Source organism: Helicoverpa zea, chromosome 5, assembly GCF_022581195.2.
Source record: "Helicoverpa zea isolate HzStark_Cry1AcR chromosome 5, ilHelZeax1.1, whole genome shotgun sequence".
NCBI lineage: Eukaryota > Metazoa > Arthropoda > Insecta > Lepidoptera > Noctuidae > Helicoverpa > Helicoverpa zea.
The window spans coordinates 7,128,657-7,142,010 of NC_061456.1; the positions used below are offsets into that span (position 1 = coordinate 7,128,657).

Sequence of the window (13,354 nt, forward strand, 5' to 3'; positions counted from 1 at the left end):
TGTCGGACAGAGTGTAGATATTTTTCAGAGATCTCACCCGTAAACCGATAGGAGCTACTGAAATAATTAATTAAGACGATCATCAAAGATTGAGAAACACTGTGCTAATGAATTAGCGTCAGACACCACATTATAAATGAGACGAACTGGACAGAGGAACATTATAAAATTAGATAAAAAAGGTATAAATAGGCATTGATCTATAGAAGAGCACATTCAAGTAGTTAAGTCCGCTTGATAACAACGAAAATGCGCGTCTTTTTGGTAAGTGTCAAGTGTCGTGACATTGTTGTTAATATCTAGAGTGCATGTCTTTGTGGTGTAATTTTTTGCGAGACATTAAGTGCGAATAAAGTTTAACAGTTATTATAAAGTATTAACTTAATTTATGAGGATATTAGCGTCCGATCTTTGATTTTTTATAATTTATGTGATATATAAATTAATTGATTAGTGGTGCTTGTGGTTAAAATTATTTAATGTTTGTTTCAGGTGGTGTGTCTGTCCCTGACAGTCGCCCTTGCGGCTGACTTACCAAAGTACGTTGAACTGGATATAGTGTATTTACTTTTAAGTGCAAAAGTACTGGGAAAATTAAAAAGGAAAAAGCAAAGTAAAACAATTGCCCATCAACCAGAAATCATCACTGAAAAATTATTAAAATAAAAGCTGAACACATTTTAATTTTCACAGCACTTTTACGTACCTTAACGACTTTATAGTCATCAATGAAAGGGGTGAAACTATACCTCTAAACACACTCACTCAATAAAAAAGACAACCGCTTTCATGAACCAAAATCTACACATAAAGATCAAAAATGAGCTTTACGCTAAACCCTACAAAGCACAAAATGCATTATTTTACATGAGACTTTATTATCCAGGCCCTACAGTCCGTTCTCGTTCGCGACCACTCGGCGGTACAATTTGTTCTCCACGACCCCGTCGCCCTACTCCTTCAAGCCTATTCGGTACTACACCACCGTAGCGCCGAAGTACGACGCTTCTGGCCGCGACAGCCTGGGCCGCTACGATCCTAGCCGCTACGACAACTCTGGCAGATACGTCCCTGACGACTCCGGAAAGTACAAGTAAGTGGAGTATCATCATTTAATTTATTAGGTTTTTGTTGTAAATAAATCCCTGTAAAATTAATATTTTTGAATTATTGTCAGTTATATTTACGATTCAATATTTCGAGAAATGTAATCAATGAAATCATTCAGAATTATCATCATCCTCCGAGCATTCGAAATAGTTCAGAATGTAATCTAAAAGTATATTGTTAGAAATTATTCCTACTCATAAATAATATTCTTAAAGGCAATATTAATCGAAAACACCCGTACGAAGCGTGGTTTCAGTATAATATTTTCGTGAACGTCGATGATGGCGAAATTGTATTTGGCGAAAATTAATGATTCTGAAAAATTTCGAAGAACCTTAGAAACTCATTTTTCAAAAGGGTTCTGCAAAATCTGTGTCTCTCGCCTGTAATTAATTTATGATATAAACCGCGAAAATAACTAAAAGGGCCGGCATGAAAACTAAACTTTTTACTGAAAATGACATGATTCTATTCGAAGACACCAGGTGACTAATCATAGGAAATGTATCCATTATGTTTGTACCCTTAACGAAAACGAAAGTTGATACCATCATGACCTTGACATCCTAACAATTACTCGTTCTTGTTAACCTTTTTCTAATGTATTCTTGTTTGACGCAGCGGCGACCGCGGTGACCGTGGTGGTGCGGGTGGATTCTACACCGGATCTGGATCCGCGGGCGGTCCCGGTGGTGCTTACTCCGGATCCGGATCTGCTGGAGGTCCCGGCGGAGCTTACTCCGGTGCCGGATCCGCGGGCGGTCCCGGCGGTGCTTACAACGGCAACGATGATGCTGGCCGCTACAAGCCTGATGGCAGCGGTGCTTACAAGTAAGACATCACATTTTATTAATAGTGACAATAGGTATAGACAATATAAAATAAAAATTGAGGAAAAACTTGCTTTCATGAAACCACTATGCTAATTAAAATGTATAATTTATATGACCAGGAAATGATGGGTAGATCAAATATTAATGTGTGTTAATTAGGATCATTTTAATATGTAACAGTTTGTGACGATTCTTGTTTTGTTCCTAACTCAATGGTAATTTTATAGCGGTGACCGTGGAGACCGCGGCTCAGCCGGAGGTTTCTACACTGGTGACAAGTCCAGCGGCAGCGGATCTGGTAGCGGCTCTGGTGTCTTAAGCGGCGCTGGTCTCGGATCTGGTCTTTCAAGTGGACTGGGATCCGCAGCTGCCTCTGGTGCCGGCAAGGTCTCCGCCTCCGTCGCTGGATCAGGTTACGAATACAAATACGGCATCATCCGTCAGGAGGGTGATGTCAACCCCGAAGGTTACCACTACCTCTATGAAACCGAGAACAAGATCCTCGCTGAGGAAGCCGGTAAACTGGAGCAGATCGACAGTGAAAACCAGGGTATCAGGGTTAAGGGATTCTTCGAGTACGTCGGCCCCGATGGTGTCACCTACAGAGTAGACTACACCGCCGATGAGAATGGATTCGTGCCCTCAGGCGCCCACATTCCCAAGTAAATCTAGTCCAATGGTTCCTCATAAGTTTGGGGATATAAATCTCTGCATACTCTGTACCTGTTCTAAATAAGTATAATAAAGATGCTACTTGTTACCGTGCTTGTTTTATTTATTGCTGAACACAACACGATAATTATCCCCGATACTACTTTATTAGGTTACTAGTTATTAAAAAACGCTCGTAATTTCATGTCAGTTTGACTAGCAATTATATTCTCTTTAGGATGATCATGCGTCAACCCAATTTATTAGTTTAAAACTTAAAATATTTATTCCTTTCTCTTCTTTTAAATTGTTTCAAATATTATTTCAGGTTTATTGATAAACTCATGCTTATTTTGTTATTACTTATTATGGCAGACTTAGTAATGTAGCAGGTTGCTCTCATCACATATTATTGCAGAGTGGGATGCAAGATGCAACATCATAATATTTACATACATGTATGGCAATATGCAATCTGCAAAGGGAGAATTTATGATAAAACCTTCAAAAATGCTGGCCTTCAGTATTTTATGCAGTTGGAATATAACGAGGTCACATTTGACTTATAATGATCAATAAAAATTGAAAATGATAGTCCATCAGCGGCAAGTTTTTAAATAAAACTGTTATTTACTGTCCATTTCAAAGACAACAAGGTACTCTAATGACCATAAAAATTTAGTGCGTCATTTTGGGTGCGACGTATACTTTTAATTAATGCACAATATAAAGGTCTCTGTCCACCAGCTTAGAAACCAAAAGTTTACTCGACGAACTTAAAATGTTTATAATTAGCTGACAAGTGCTGAATCTTTATTTGAAAGGTATATGGATGGTCATAATTGATATAATTAGAAATTCTTATAATAGCGTGTTAGATGATTATCGGCCCCGGCGGCTGTTCCCATATCAGGAGATAATCCAGCTGCTCAGGATGTATGCCAGCGCACAAGCACTTGCGCATACATAGATGCACTCAATATTCCCTCACTCTCATAGGCCGATGGGACAGAAAGACCTGTGAGAGATCAGGAGTAGGTTCGACATGACATTAACGTGGTCTCCGATGCACGAGAGTATCAATCACCAACTTCCAGACTTGACAGTTTTTTGAACCCACAAAGTGATTTTGGTCCGAGCCGGTAATCGAACTCGTACCTCATGCACAGATATTCAAATTAAATTGGACTGTAGGCTCCCCAAATAGACATTGGATGCTTTTAAAATAAAAATTAAATGCTGATAAATTAGTCCCTATATAATGCATATTCAAAGGCTATCGTACCTGTTACTGTTACTGTTACAGCCTTTTTACCGTCCCACTGCTGGGCACAGGCCTCCTCTCACATGGAGAAGGATTGAGCATTAATCACCACGCTTGCTCAATGCGGGTTGGTGATTTCAGACTTTATAGTCCAGGTTTCCTCAAGATGTTTTCCTTCACCTTTTTATCAGCCATTGGTGTCTAAGTATACTTAGAAAGTACATACAAACTTAGAAAAGTTGCATTGGTACTTGTCTGACCCTGGAATCGAACCCACACCCTCATACTCGAAAGGTTGGTTGTACCTAATCACTTTAAATTATATAAATACGTTATTATTCTGGTTAATATATATTGATTAGCACCAAGAAAAAAATACAATACGCAAAAATTATAAAAATAATTTTTCAAAAAAAGTAAATAGAACAAAAATGTGCGATAATTATTAGAACACCTTATAAGAGTCAGTCATTACAATCAACGAAAATTCTCCCATGAAGACTGACAGCTGACAACTGGTCAAAAGATTCGATACTCCTAACTTTATCTCTGCTTTACACATGATGTTGTAAATTTAATTATGTAAAAATGACTCCTGTGGACAAACCACTGAATGGATTAATTAGGTTATTTTTTTACAATTCACCACGAAATATCATACGGTATATGGGATAGGATTTCATGTGATTTGGTACAACACACCCGATATAATGTAGGCATACTACGGTAAATTCATAAACATAAGAAAAGCTACGAGTTTTTATTTTATTTAGAAAAATGTTATTCGCGCCTCGACAATGTATTTGTCTTGCACTGTCGTCACTTTACTGAGCGGGCCGAGGGGTTCCCGAAGGGCTGCCGCGGCTCTTTAACACAACGGAGGGACATGTACCGGTTTTAGTCAGTAAACTAATAAGCCTTCACTAACTGAAACCTTACGCTTCCATACAACTTACAGCGGGCTGAGTCCTTTGCAAAAGTATGTATCCAATGCGCCAAAGGGAGATCAACTTTTTTTATTTAATTTGTGCATATTACGTAGTCTCGAGTCTAGAGCATTCTAAAACAATACAGTTTAGAGCCTAAATGGCTTGTTGCATTAAGCTTGAGAGATGTCGCCGGTTGTCAACAGATGTCAGCACAAACGTTGATTGTCAAACACCTATTTTAGACAAATACCTATATATTATAATATATTATACTAGTTTCCGCTAGCGGCTTCCCCGCGTGGTGTGTTGATAAAAAGTAGCCTATGTGTTAATCCAGTGTATCATCTATCTACATACCAAATTTCAACCAAATCGATCCAGGCGTTTTTGCGTGAAAAAATAACAAACATCATCCATACGTCATTCACACAAACTTTCACATTTATAATATTTGTAGGAAGTAGGATTAAAGAATATTCTTTAATCACTTTTTGGAGTGTACTCCACACGCAATGGTCATCTTATTTTATTGGTTTATAGTTTGTTTTTAACTTCTTAGTTCATGTTTAACTTAGGTATTTGTTTCTATGTTTATACAAGTAGAACTGTATCGCGTTACAGATCAGTTGACATAGACCCTAAAAATATTGACATTTTGGTTAGTGACCTTCGATTATGGATGCAACGCGACATCTATTAAATATTAAAATTAGTAAAATAAGCATCCTTATCTTCCCTTACGGATCTTATAGTGGTTAATAGATTCTAATAAGTGGGCGGCCATAAGATCCTCATTGCCAATTAATGAATTAATGTAACTTAATTATCATGTACCCATAATAAATTATTTTGGGTCAGCCACAAATATTATTTAGGCACAATTAATTATAGGATACACATTATAATTATCGTTTAAATAGCAATTTACAGCACATAAATTAATAATGTTTTTTCGATGCACCGTTTAGTCATTCGGTCATTGACGTGTGATCTAATATCACTAGTACATGACTTCCTCTTGGTACATTGAATTTATCGACTATATTTTTTTTATACTTAAAGTTTATCGACCTAAACTAAACTTGTTTCTGCAACGTGTATTTAGGAACATGAATATATATTTTGCATATGTGTAAGCTAAGCTTTGAGGGATATAAGGCATCAAGATATTGCCTGCCAGTAAACTGTTTTGGGACAAGGTGAGTAAGCAAAACTACTTTATGTTAATATCGGTGTACAAGGAATTATCTTCTATTTTAATCCCTCTATTCAATGGTAACATGATTCTGAAGCGTTATACAATGTACCTATACAAAATCACCAGTGGTCATTGCATTAGGTACTTTTCAGCAATTGACACAAATGCAGTTCGTTTTCTATAGCTTTTCCATATATTTTGAAGGTCTGATTTATACTTTTAAGGTCAAATACAAAACGGCTGATGTAATTCTGTGTCTTTTTCTTTGAATTCTAACAGGATGCGGTATTTACCTAAATCAAAGTTATAAATTATGATCCAAAACAAAGTAAAAACCTAAACATTTAATTGTTTACATTAAAGAAAAAAATTGGGTTTGTATACACACTTGGTATTATTACCTAGATATATTGGCGCTTAAATAATTGAATATTTTAAAGTAGGTATAATAATCACCTGGCCTATTGACCCAATAAGAAAGAACGGGTAAAAAAAGTGGTCAATAAAATATGTGTCTGGTCTTAATTTCTCAATCAATGTTTTCATCTTGATATTTTATTTTTATTAGCTTTTTTATCACTAAACGGATAGGTTTTTTGAATTGTAATAAAATGCCTATAAGTAAAGTAGTGTAGTCGATTTAGAAGCGATCTTATAATTTTGGTAAAGACAACACTTGTTATTATGTATTTTTTGCATGTAATGGAACTATCGTCATCAACAAAATTATCATCATCCCTGCCCTTTTTCGTTTATACCTACTAAGATCGGTTCCATTGCACCCCGATGCGATTGAATGAGTGTTTTTCGTAGACATAACCTCCCTAACCTATCGGTAAGATCTCTCGCCAATGTTAATGTTTTATGTGTAAGTTTCTTTCAATGTATGTATTGTATCTTACAAAAAATGTGTTATACTTTTTGTTCTACAGTTAGGTCATTTTATGTTATTGCAGTAATAAAATATAGTTTAAATCAAAGTAATAAGTCAGTCAGATTGAAAGTTGAGCATGTACTATGAGAATACCTTGCCTAATACTCTATGAGCTGAACTTTATTATTTAAAAAAATATTGATACTGACCTAACACAACACCGACTTGTAGTAAATAATGTTTTTTGTATTTTTTATTACTAGGTCGTTCGTTAGTAAGAAGGTCATGTTTTTCTTAGAATTAACGTTTTTTGGCCACCCGCAGCGTAAATAAAAGAAACTAATATTTGTAACACTTGTTTATGGGTTCTGGTTTTCTGTAAAAAAAACTTTGCTAACATACTCATTTTTAAATAGAAAATAAAATCGTAGATAGCTGTTTATATAATGAGTTCATATTTATTTTGTACCACTCCGTATTTATTCCTTATTCTTATTGTTGCATTTTTGAATAGGTATTTGTTTTTACTTTCAATAATATAAAAATAGTGTCCCTCGCATCGAGAGCACGGTCCAAGCTACCGGGACGGTGGTTGCTCCACAAACTTGTGTCCAGAAGTTCGACCTCTTATTTTTTTGGCTTGGCATGTTGGATAGTTACAAAATAATACATACTATTACTATTTGTTTCGTTGTCTTAATGTGGACGATGGAGGGTGGTGTGATGAAGGAAATGAAGGAGTGTCCGAAAACGGCGTAGAGATAGAGTGAGGTGGAGAAGAAAACCTAGAAAAGCTGCCCCCACCCCCATGTGGGAAAAGAAGAGCCATATTGATTTCTGACACTTACGCGAATATTAGACATTTAAATAAAACTACTTTTACGGATTTTATCGCGTTATATTAATATTATTTAATCCCGACGTTTCGGATCCTTTACAGCATCCATGGTCACGGGCAGACTAAGGTGTTGGTCGTCTTGATATATTAGTTACAAACAGCTACCCTACATTTTGTTGATTATTATTGACAATCCGATTCACGCAAAACGAGCTCACTGTATCCATAGGTCGAGCAGTTGTAGGCTTGGATTTTGATTTAATAGTTTCTATGATGGGATTCCAAGCAGGTGGTATGCACCAGCCATCTTCTCTATTGAAATTTGGATGTTTTTTAATTTCAATAGCCTCGCGAATCATCCTAGGTAGGAATCGGTTTTCTCTTGCAAGGACTTGTGGTTTATCAAATCTGATGTAATGCTGGGCCTTGTCTAGTGTGTGTTCACAAACTGCTGACTGTCTGGAACGGCGGTGTTTGACATCGGCGATGTGTTCTTTTACGCGGGTCCCTATGCTTCTTTTAGTTTGGCCTATGTAAGAGAGACCACAATCACATTCAGGCTTGTATACACCCGCATCTTGTAGAGGTATGTGACACTTGACAGGTGGTAAGAATTGACTGATCTTCTTCAGCGGCTTGAAGTAGATTTTGATTGAAGCTCGCTTCAAGATGTAGCCAATCTTGTCTGTGACTCCTCTTATGTATGGAAGAACAGCAGGTAGACGTTCAACTGTGGCTGGTTTCACGCGGGTTCTGCGCGGGTTCTGTGTATCGGAAGAAACCCCATACAGACAAATACCTTCATGGTGAGTCCCACCACCACCCAACACAGTTATCTACCGTTGGTAAATCATTGTTTCAGAGAGCACGTGGGATCTGCGATGAACAACACCTGGGTGCTGAGCTTCAACATGTCAAGCAAGTACTGCACGACAACAAGCTCCGAGTATCGCGCCCTCGTCGCAGAACCCGCGTGAAACCAGCCACAGTTGAGCGTCTACCTGCTGTTCTTCCATACATAAGAGGAGTCACAGACAAGATTGGCTACATCTTGAAGCGAGCTTCAATCAAAACCTACTTCAAGCCGCTGAAGAAGATCAGTCAATTCTTACCACCTGTCAAGTGTCACATACCTCTACAAGATGCGGGTGTATACAAGCTTGAATGTGATTGTGGTCTCTCTTACATAGGCCAAACTAAAAGAAGCATAGGGACCCGCGTAAAAGAACACATCGCCGATGTCAAACACCGCCGTTCCAGACAGTCAGCAGTTTGTGAACACACACTAGACAAGGCCCAGCATTACATCAGATTTGATAAACCACAAGTCCTTGCAAGAGAAAACCGATTCCTACCTAGGATGATTCGCGAGGCTATTGAAATTAAAAAACATCCAAATTTCAATAGAGAAGATGGCTGGTGCATACCACCTGCTTGGAATCCCATCATAGAAACTATTAAATCAAAATCCAAGCCTACAACTGCTCGACCTATGGATACAGTGAGCTCGTTTTGCGTGAATCGGATTGTCAATAATAATCAACAAAATGTAGGGTAGCTGTTTGTAACTAATATATCAAGACGACCAACACCTTAGTCTGCCCGTGACCATAGATGCTGTAAAGGATCCGAAACGTCGGGATTAAATAATATTAATATAACGCGATAAAATCCGTAAAAGTAGTTTTATTTAAAAGAAGAGCCAGCCTTAATTTGGATGATATTAATTTAATTTTAGTATGAAAATATTAATGAATGAGAACCTTGTTTTAGAATATTAATGTAACTATTAGGTAACTTCATCCCTTTTATCTTTTGCATTTTGAAATCTGTTACAAGAACATATCGGAATCCGGATCTCCCAAATGTGATTTTGCGGATGACTGCTGTCAACCTGAGGCCTTCGACCTCATTATTGGAGCTTAGGACGTGTCACCGTTGTATCCTTACAAAGTTTGAGGAGAATCCAGCCGGCGCCAAATCGTGACGAAAGTATCAGAACTGGTTTTATGACAAAAGAAAAAAAGGCTCGCATGAGCGAGTATATTTCCGTAGAGAAGGTTCCCTACATAAATTATGAATGTTTATATGTTTATATTTTGAAATTAGAATGTAATTGTGTCCGGAATCTATTCTAATTTTGCTTTTATGTAAAGACTCCTGAACTATTTATGAGTTTAAAATGCATATCACATGCAGGAAATCGTAAATTCGTAAGCATCATTAGAACTTCATCTTCCCTTTTAAATGCGACGATTTTTTGTAGGTATTGCTGTATGATTTTTCTTAGTCGTAATTATTCGAGTAGTCATAATTTACAATCATATTGTTAAAAAAGTATTATTACCTAGATATATTGGCGCTTAAATAATTGAATATTTTAAAGTAGGTATAATAATCACCTGGCCTATTGACCCAATAAGAAAGAACGGGTAAAAAAGTGGTCAATAAAATATGTGTCTGGTCTCAATTTCTCAATCAATGTTTTCAAAATAATATATATTAATAATATATATAATAAGTATTACTGCTTTCATAACCTAGATATATGGAGGAAACAGTCATTACCTAATTATAATTTCACTGAACTTCAAATCCTTTTCTAAAGCAAAAAAAAAAAAACAACGTGGCAATGAAGATGCAACTTCAAGTTTCCTATTTCAGAAAGGAAAACGCAAGCGTACTAATATGGCCATTTCTATATGCATTCCTATAAAGGCCGAGAACATCATGTTCTTACGTAAACAGTAGTTTTACAAATAAAAGTGCAAATTGCACAATAAAGTTGGTATTTACTGCATATTTGTCGGTATAGGAGGCAGTGAGTATAGCACGTAGGTATCCCACTCAACACCTACTTAAAGACGAACGAACTAGATTTTGTATGTCAACTAAGTCAAGCAAGTCAAGAACCTAGATGTAAATCGAATAATGTGTTTAGCGTGCGGTGGGCACGATATTGTTGCATTTTAATCATTTTTGTTTTATGCAAATCAACGTGTGAAGTGGATCTTCAAACATTCCATAACAAAATTACGACTCTCTTGCAAGTCGGTCGTCTCGAAACTGCACGGCTATTGCTCAGTTAGTGACTCAAATATATTTTATATAAAAACGCAAGGTTCAAGTGCAAAAGTGAATGATTAATGTAACTCATCCTAGTCTCTGCGGAACTATATAAAAGCTATGCTAATGTTTTTATGTGACCTCGTCGCAACTTGATTTAAGGATTCTGTTCCACTTTTGGTACGTTTTAAATAAAATTTATTATTAATTTAAATGTTAATTAAATGTCAATGTTGAAGAAGATGATTTTGATACTATAAATGTATTTCCAACGCGGTGCTAACCTATGACACATTGTTTGATCTAGTTTCAGAGCTAAAACATTTGCGGAGTAAGCAAGGCGGCAGGACAAAATATTTGCTGCTGGTGCATTCTCTGGTGAAAATGACGAGGGCTCTGAAATTTGTAAGTACCTGTTCATTCAACTTAACATTCATAATTAACATGCGAAGTGAATTTTACTTTTAAATCATAATTCATTAAGTAGTTGTCTTATTTTGATGTTTATCGTATTAAAATATTAATTATATTAATAGTCATTAATAGTAATTATCTGATCAAAAGAGCCCATGGATATATTTTAACAAACTGGGTGTTTCTTTCAAGTCAAGAGTTATTTTAAAGGGGTGGAAATTTCGTGTTGCTTGCGGGCCAAACTTCGCCCTGCAAACCTAGTACTGTGTACTTTATAGACTTATTGAATTCAAAAAATTAAGCCCTTTTACGGCCTTAAAAAATACTTGGTACATTTTTTGTGGAATTTTATCGTATCTCATAGTTATGCGTATAATTTTCATTTTTTTTATTTTCTTTTAATAATGACATTACAGCTTAATTAAATTGAATATTATTAATTTGATATGAAATAATAATACATAGGTTATTCGAGTGTAAAATTATAAATTATTTATGATATTGTACACAAACCTGCCCCGTTAATGCTTTGACATTAGACAATAATACGTATTTAAATTAGTTAATTAAATGCATTACCTAATCAAATGAATATTCATTAATTTCAGGTATTTGTGTTAACGTTATGGGCTTTTATACAATGTTCACCTTACGATGATGGCAAATACCACCCGAGGAAATATCGAGTGTACGATGATGGCGGATACTACAGACCTTTAGATGAAGGCAAATACATTCCCGGCGATGAAGGAAGATACACATACATATATCAACAAGGTTTATATCCTGAAGATGACGGAGACTACAGATACGTTCATCAGGTCGGACCCAACGGTGGATTTGGGGGGAATGGTGGATTTGGCGGGAATGGAGGATATGGTGGCAACGGCGGTAACGGAGGCTTTGGTCCGAATGGTCCTAACGGTCCCAATGGCCCTAATGGTCCACCTGGCCCACCCGGACCACCGGGCCCTCCAGGCACTGGACCGGGATCGAAACCAAACAAAATCGATTACATTGGTTATAAGATCTATGCACACAGGTATCCCTATATCCACAAAGTGATCAAGTCTCTGGTAGACAGATATGTATCAGATGAGTCTTATCTTATCTTTGGTAACGAATATGGGGAAAGCGCAAATCACTACAGAAAGGTGTACGCTGATAAGGAGATTGCAGTTAAATGCAAATACTTGGACCCTAAAATGAATCAAACGGAATTCGTGACCCAGTAAGTAATTACTATCTCATAACTTGAATTAAGATGGTTTTCATATAGTTCAGTAGCCAGAATACTGACCATTGCCCTATTTGCTTTTAATGACTATTGGTTTTCTGCCTCAGTAAAGGTTATGTTAGTATTTTTACCCAAATGTACCAAAAAAAAAACGTTGGAGTTCACTTCAAAAACAAAAGGTTTACCCTCTACTATTGTGATTCATTGTTCAAAAAAGGTGTTAATTTAATTTTTCATCACATTCAAATCCGATCCTGTGTAAATATTATGATGTGACAACCTTATAAAGCATTGGGTTTTATTAACGTATAAAAGGGTGACCTCGAGTTATTTTGTTATATGCGTTTGTCTTTGTCATTGACCTGGCTTACTCCTATTCGACATGGTGGTAATTGTATATCTATAACCTACTGAAAATATTAAGAAAACTTTGACAAAGCGAGTACCGTACACTTAGTATAGTATCTGTGTAATATTTCGTGAAAATAATATATTTGTTTTCATTTTCAGATATCCTCCAACGTTGAAGGTTCCTCATGGTGAAAAGTTTGGCTCTTACTACAGTTTTCGAGGCACAAAAGTTTTAAATACTGTTGAAAACGCCCTCACGACAAAGTTGAAGTTGGAGTACGAAGTATTTGTAAGAGTAGTAGATGTAACTACTGAGTGAACTCTTCGCCTGTTTAATTTATATAATGATCGTCATATTTATAATATCTTATGTTTTGGCAATAACTACTGTAATATAATAATGTAGGTTACAAAAAATATACTAAGTATAATATTATTTTTTGTCCTTATTTCTGAGCTTGCTTTAATTACAAGTTTGGTTTAATTTCGTACTCAATATTGTCTTAGTACATGTTACCCTTCTGTAACACATAGGCGTACACAGGTACTTAAATATGCAATATAATCAGGGTTCAAGTACCTATATATT

At 36.3% G+C, this 13,354-nt stretch overlaps 2 protein-coding genes across 3 annotated transcripts; both read left to right on the forward strand.

Moving 5' to 3' along the window:
* Positions 1 to 146: 146 nt before the first annotated feature.
* Positions 147 to 2,708, forward strand: LOC124630559 (larval cuticle protein LCP-30-like). 2 transcript variants are annotated; one of them, XM_047164515.1, is made up of 6 exons: positions 147 to 264; positions 493 to 539; positions 887 to 1,093; positions 1,732 to 1,831; positions 1,871 to 1,941; positions 2,171 to 2,708. In XM_047164515.1, exons 1-6 carry the CDS (start codon positions 250 to 252, stop codon positions 2,607 to 2,609), a joined length of 879 nt encoding a protein of 292 aa, XP_047020471.1. In that variant the 5' UTR covers positions 147 to 249; the 3' UTR covers positions 2,610 to 2,708. The 2 variants fall into 2 exon arrangements, with proteins under 2 accessions (XP_047020471.1, XP_047020470.1); XM_047164514.1 differs by having other exon boundaries at positions 1,732 to 1,941.
* Positions 2,709 to 10,511: 7,803 nt separating this feature from the next.
* LOC124630560 (collagen alpha-1(XVIII) chain-like) lies at positions 10,512 to 13,201 on the forward strand. The gene is made up of 4 exons (XM_047164516.1): positions 10,512 to 10,943; positions 11,071 to 11,168; positions 11,786 to 12,408; positions 12,925 to 13,201. Exons 2-4 carry the CDS (start codon positions 11,148 to 11,150, stop codon positions 13,082 to 13,084), a joined length of 804 nt encoding a protein of 267 aa, XP_047020472.1. The 5' UTR covers positions 10,512 to 10,943; positions 11,071 to 11,147; the 3' UTR covers positions 13,085 to 13,201.
* The last annotated feature ends 153 nt before the right edge of the window (positions 13,202 to 13,354 follow it).